Source organism: Saccopteryx bilineata, chromosome 2, assembly GCF_036850765.1.
Source record: "Saccopteryx bilineata isolate mSacBil1 chromosome 2, mSacBil1_pri_phased_curated, whole genome shotgun sequence".
NCBI lineage: Eukaryota > Metazoa > Chordata > Mammalia > Chiroptera > Emballonuridae > Saccopteryx > Saccopteryx bilineata.
This window is the reverse complement of record NC_089491.1, coordinates 10,266,662-10,273,157: the sequence shown is the minus strand read 5'-3', so window position 1 is coordinate 10,273,157 and position 6,496 is coordinate 10,266,662. Positions and strand designations below refer to the sequence as shown.

At 44.4% G+C, this 6,496-nt stretch overlaps 1 protein-coding gene across 2 annotated transcripts; it reads right to left on the bottom strand.

The window, feature by feature from the left end:
- Positions 1-1,332: 1,332 nt before the first annotated feature.
- HSPA5 (heat shock protein family A (Hsp70) member 5) lies at positions 1,333-6,120 on the bottom strand. 2 transcript variants are annotated; one of them, XM_066256224.1, is made up of 9 exons: positions 5,984-6,120; positions 5,688-5,899; positions 5,360-5,591; positions 4,869-5,006; positions 3,980-4,092; positions 3,511-3,901; positions 3,139-3,376; positions 2,659-2,826; positions 1,333-2,230 (listed from the first exon to the last, which is right to left on the bottom strand). In XM_066256224.1, the coding sequence occupies exons 2-9, from the start codon at positions 5,807-5,809 to the stop codon at positions 1,668-1,670; spliced, it is 1,965 nt and encodes a 654-aa protein (XP_066112321.1). In that variant the 5' UTR covers positions 5,810-5,899; positions 5,984-6,120; the 3' UTR covers positions 1,333-1,667. The 2 variants fall into 2 exon arrangements, with proteins under 2 accessions (XP_066112321.1, XP_066112320.1); XM_066256223.1 differs by having other exon boundaries at positions 5,688-6,059.
- Between the last annotated feature and the right edge of the window lie 376 nt (positions 6,121-6,496).

Sequence of the window (6,496 nt, the reverse complement as noted above, 5' to 3'; positions counted from 1 at the left end):
CTGTCCTATGCAACCCTCTTGCTCTTTTCCGCTTTGGCAGGTGAGGAACTAGATAGCCCGGTGCAGAAACCTCTATTATATAAAGGGTTTTGCCAGCAGTACAACCTAGGTGAGACTGGTGGCTAAAGATACTAATCACAGAACTAAAATGTTGAAGGATCTTGATTGCTAGGTACAATGTAAACTAGAAATAGCAGAGTGCACATTTACAGGTTCAAGTGTCTTTAATCTTCAGTAGCTGCTCCTCAAAGAGGTGCAGACTATTGGCATTTGGTTGCGAGAACCAGTGGGGTCAGGGAAAACTGGTCCTTGTCTTTCCCAAGTACTCACAAGGCACTAGGGATTGCTTATTTCAACTTGGCCAAAAGACCAGATGTTTCTGGGTGTTGCAGCAGAGGTCCTGGCCTCAGAGTAACACCCTCATGCTGTTGGATCCTAGTTCTGCCAGTTAGCAAATTAACCTTTCAGCCAGGTGCCCATCTAAAAGGTAGTCATCCTTAGGCCACACTGGATTTCATGTTAGCACCAGATAGCCTGCCCCTACTGATGTTACTATTCACCTATTCCTAGACCATCCCTTTCCTCAGGAGGCCAACCCACGTAATCTTCAACCTGTTGACACTAATGACTGCCTTTGATCCACAAGCCATTACAGTGGGGCTTAATTAGTTCCAAGGTCACCACTTAGATCCCACTCCAGGAACACTTGGTATTGAGAAATTTCAGAGATGGGGACTCTGACAGAGGTTCAAAATATACCTTTAGCTGTCCTGAAAAAAAAATTATATACCTTTATACCCTCTGCCCTGGCCGGATAGCTCAGTTGGTTAGTGTCGTCCTGAAGTGCAGAGGTCACCAGTTCAGTCCCTGGTCAGGGCACATACAGGAACAGATCAATGTTCCTCTCTCTCTCACTATAGTCAAGAGAAAATTAAAATAATAAAATGAAAACATATATGCCTTTACATCCTAAAATAATGAACTGAATCCAAGCAAAAAGTTAACTTCAGTGCTTCATCTCTGTCAAGTCTTAAGAAAATCCAAGGAGCCATAAAGCATTAGTAATAAAAAACCACCAAGACAGTTTTAGAAAGGGTAAAGAGGATATTTCAAGTATGTTCAAGGAAACTTAGCTCGTGGGCATTATGAAATGCCCCTTTGCCTACATGAGGATATGGGCAAACCTCTTACCCTTTTCTTAATTAGGCTAGTTCCCCAAGAGTGCTGAACAAAAATGCTTGTTTACCTTAAAACCCCAGTGTCCCCCCAATGGGAATCTAAATTTACATGATTGACCTAATTAGAAAGCTTATCACAAAAATTAGACCAGTGTAAATAACAAACATTTATTGGTGTCATTTATGGTAGAAAATAAAGTTCCTACGCCAGATGCACATGACCCAATTGTTAAATAGAACATCTCCATGGTGAACACACGCCCTAAACAAGCTTTGTAGACAGCCACTTTTTAAGACAACCAGTTTCTCCTCTCCCCCCATACCAAGACGTGAGCAACTGCTAATGAAAAGCAGTAAACAGCCACTTGGGCTATAGCATTTTCAACTCCACTCCGAGGTGAAGATTCCAATTAAGTTCTCTTAATTTTCTCCTAACGCAAGTTCCTGAGTCCAGTATTTACAATATTACAGCACTAGGCAGAGCAGTGTCTACAACTCATCTTTGTCTACGGGTTCCTCATCGCCAGTTGGGGGAGGGCCTGCACTTCCATAGAGTTTGCTGATAATTGGCTGAACGATTTCTTCTAGTTCCTTCTTCTTGGCTTTGAAATCTTCAATGTCAGCATCTTGGTGACTCTCCAGCCATTCAATCTTTTCCTCTACAGCTTTTTCCATGGTCTCCTTATCTTCAGAGGAAAGTTTACCTCCCAGCTTTTCTTTGTCTCCAATTTGATTCTTTAGAGAATAGGCGTAGCTTTCCAACTCATTTCTAGTGTCAATGCGCTCCTTGAGCTTTTTGTCTTCCTCAGCAAACTTCTCTGCGTCGTTAACCATCCTTTCAATCTCTTCGGGGGTCAGGCGATTCTGGTCATTGGTAATTGTGATCTTATTTTTGTTACCTGTACCTTTGTCTTCAGCTGTCACTCGGAGAATGCCATTCACATCTATCTCAAAGGTGACTTCAATCTGTGGGACCCCACGGGGAGCAGGAGGAATTCCAGTCAGATCAAAAGTTCCCAGGAGATGGTTGTCTTTTGTCAGAGGTCGTTCACCTATAAATTACACACAAAAATCTTGTTGTTAATAACAAGTATGAGTACATCTGGATTCCTGCATTTCAGTCTGTTAGAGCCTCCAGTGGCAGGGGCACGCTTATCAAGTCAGAAGACAGTCACTGGTCTTTAAGAACAAATGGGAGTAACAGTGGCATTATTAACTCTTAATTGAATTTCACCTACTTTACATGAACACTTTCTTGTTCTTATATTTTAGAGCTAGATCAAAATTTATTTTTAATGGGAAGGAGTGATAAGAACTGGATTTTAATGCTGTCTATACCAAACTCAACACCAGTTAAATTAGGTACCCCCACCTGAAAACAGCAGATGTTTCTTTCCCTCGTCTTTTCAAGTGTATATTATACAAGAAGTCATGCTGTTCACACACATACACCATAATATTAACATATGTAAACAATTACCTTCATAAACCTTGATTGTAACAGTTGGTTGATTATCAGAGGCTGTAGAAAAGATCTGTGACTTCTTGGTGGGCACCACAGTGTTCCTTGGAATCAGTTTGGTCATGACACCTCCCACAGTTTCAATACCAAGCGTAAGGGGACAAACGTCAAGCAGTACCAGATCACCTGCAAGGTAATAGACTCAAGTTTTAATTAAGAGTCACAGGAGCACTACCAAGCAGTTTTTCCATGAACAGCATAACTTTATGTTCTCCATCTTGCTATTTGGTTAGTCTATAAAAAAACATTTTATAAACAGTGAATTAAATATAGTTGCCAAAATTCTTGAAACTGCACCAGATCTTGTCCTCAATGTACCCTTTACAAGCTGTGTGACCTTGTTGTTCATAGTTTATTGCTTTCTAAAGCAACAATTAATTATACTCTTCCCATAAAACTGCTGAAGCAATGTGGAAGATGCTTCTGATATGGACCTACCTGTATCTTGATCACCAGAGAGTACACCAGCCTGGACAGCAGCACCATACGCTACAGCCTCATCTGGGTTTATGCCACGGGATGGCTCCTTGCCATTGAAGAACTCTTTAACCAGCTGCTGAATCTTTGGGATTCGAGTAGAGCCACCAACAAGCACAATTTCATCAATATCAGACTTCTTCAAATCAGAATCTTCCAGCACTTTCTGAACAGGCTTCATTGTAGAACGGAACAAATCCTAGAATAAAAGACATTAATTACTGTGATGATACGTGTTATACTGAGCTATTATCTAGATTTCTAACTGCATTACCCCAAACTCAAGAGACTCTAACTAAATCTCATCAGCAAAGCAAAAAACAAGGAACATACCATGTTTAGTTCTTCAAATTTGGCCCGAGTGAGAGTCTCAGAGAAGTCTTCTCCTTCATAGAAGGACTCAATTTCAATTCTTGCTTGATGTTGAGAAGACAGGGCACGTTTGGCCTTTTCTACCTCACGCCGAAGTTTCTGCACAGCTCTGTTGTCTTTCCTAACATCTTTGCCGGTCTTCTTTTTGTAGAGCTTGATAAAGTGTTCCATGACACGCTGGTCAAAGTCTTCTCCACCCAGATGAGTATCTCCATTAGTGGCCACAACTTCGAAGACACCATTATCAATGGTGAGAAGAGACACATCAAAGGTCCCACCACCCAGGTCAAACACCAGGATATTCTTCTCCCCTTCCCTCTTATCCAGGCCATAAGCAATAGCAGCAGCTGTCCTGTTAAGAAGAAGAAAAAGTTAAGTTTACATTTTCCCTATTTAGCAAATATGCCATATCTCTGAATTTAACACTTACGGCTCATTGATGATCCTCATAACGTTCAACCCAGCAATAGTTCCAGCATCTTTGGTTGCCTGGCGTTGGGCATCATTGAAATAGGCTGGTACAGTAACAACTGCATGGGTAACCTAAATGGATAACAAAAGGTAATTAAGTATTTTATCATGACTTAACCTTTATTTATTTACGACAGAGAAATGAGAAGGATCAATTCTTTGTTGTGACACCTTAGTTGTTCATTGATTGCTTTCTCATATGTGCCTTGACCAGGGGGTTCCAGCTGAACCAGTGACCCCTTGCTCAAGCCAGTAACTTCTGGGCTCAAGCCAGTGATCATGAGGTCATGTTTGATTCCATGCTCAAGCTGCTGACCTAGGGGTTTAGAACCTGGGTCCTTTGTGCCCCAGTCCAATACTCCTATTCTGCGCCACTGCCTGGTCAGGCTTAAACCTTGTTTAAGTTACAGTCAAACCTTCACTCTAGTTTCTAAGCCAGTTTATTTGTAAGATGAACATAATACACATATGTAACTGTAGTCCCTAATGTTTTGTTTGGCCTACAATAAAGCCAGCAAATAATTAAAACCAATATATATGAACATCATTCAGATTCAAATTATTAAAAAGATAAAGGCATTTATACAACACAATCAATCAAGAATAGTAATAAGGCCCTGGCTGGGTGGCTCCATGGATAGAGCATTGTTCCAGCACGCAGAGGTTGAGTTCGAGCCCCAGTCAGGGTACACACAAGAAGCAAACAATGAGTACAAAATTAAATGAAACAACTAAGTGGAACAATGAGTTGATGCTTCTCTCTCTCCCTCTGCCTTCCTCCCCTTCTCAAGTCAATGGGAAAAAAAAGTTTCAACAAAGTTACTTAACATTGTTCTAGAGACACTTACCTTCTTTCCTAAATAAGCCTCAGCAGTCTCCTTCATTTTAGTGAGAACCATGGCAGATATTTCTTCAGGAGCAAAAGTCTTTGTTTGCCCACCTCCAATATCAACTTGAATGTATGGTTTTGTTTTCTTTTCAACCACCTATATTTTAGATAATGATCGTTCATTGTAGACACAAGCAATGACATTTCAAACTTTTAAAAAAGAGGACTCTCTGAAAGAGACAGCCTCCCTCATAGTTTGACTTACTTTGATCCCTTGGAGCTGACCAGACTACTGACCAGAAATACTCTTCTTAATCCTAAACTATTGTGGACGGGGTGGTTGTGTGTGAAGTTTGTCTGTGAGCTTGGGTAACTTTTATAGAATATCAGAATCATGAAATTTTTTTTTACATACACCAAGTCTCTCTCCTTTTTTGTGGTCTACAACTTCTCAATCTTAAACACTCCCACCACCACCCACTTCCTATCCGGTGAAAACCCCGGTCGAACCTTGAAAGGCAAGTACTTGATGTCCTGCTGCACAGAAGGGTCGTTCCACGTGCGGCCGATGAGCCGCTTGGCGTCGAAGACCGTGTTCTCAGGGTTAGAGGTGAGCTGGTTCTTGGCTGCATCGCCGATCAGACGCTCGCCTTCGGGAGTGAACGCCACATAAGACGGCGTAATGCGGTTGCCCTGATCGTTGGCGATGATCTCCACGCGGCCGTTCTTAAACACCCCGACACTGGCGGAAAAACCGAAGAAAGCACTCAGCACAGCCCTTCTCACCGCGGCCCGGGAAGCCACGCCCCACTCTCCCCCTTCCACAAATCCCACTTACCAGGAGTAGGTGGTCCCCAGGTCGATGCCGACCACCGTGCCCACGTCCTCTTTCTTGTCCTCCTCCTCGGCCCGCGCCGCGCCGAGCAGCAGCAGCACCGCAGCCACCAGGGAGAGCTTCATCTTGCCGTCGCTGTCGGTCAGCAGGCAGGCAGGGCGTCGCAAACAATCCAGCCACAGGCCGAAGCAAGAGAACGCACCGTAGTTAATTACCTGAGGGCGACACAGGGCCCGGGCTCAGGCGAAGCAGCGGACAAGACGAAAGGCAGGTCCGGAATGGCAGGCCGCGGCGCTTACCTCTCTCACTCACTAGATTCAAAGACCAATAAACCTGTGATGTCTGGGTCAGCGTTGACTGCGCGGTCCCCCGACTCCATTTATATACCTTCCCCCCAGCCCCGTCGTGGAGGCCACCGATTGGTCAACGCTCTGCTAGTTGGACGCCACTGATTGGTTTAGGCCACCAAGCTGGCCGCTGCCGATTCGAAGCGGCTTCCTCCGCAACTGACGTCATCGCTACGCCCCCAGGATGGACTCATTGGCTGCTGGTCGCTCCCACCAACCACCAATGGGAGGCAACATCCGCTCCCGTAAGTGGGTCCATTGGTTCAGCAGCTGTCCGTCCCTCGTGCGACCTCTCACCCGGAGGCCGTTTCTGCCGGTGACCGCTGAGGTCCCGCCCTATTCTAGGTCCTCAGGGGCTGGAGGCGGCCTGGCGCGGCGAGTTCACCCACGGTAGTGTGGGTCTTTGCTGCTTTGCTTTTCCATTTCCCTCTGTCCCTTATCCCGAAGCGAGAAGCGGCTCTTCTT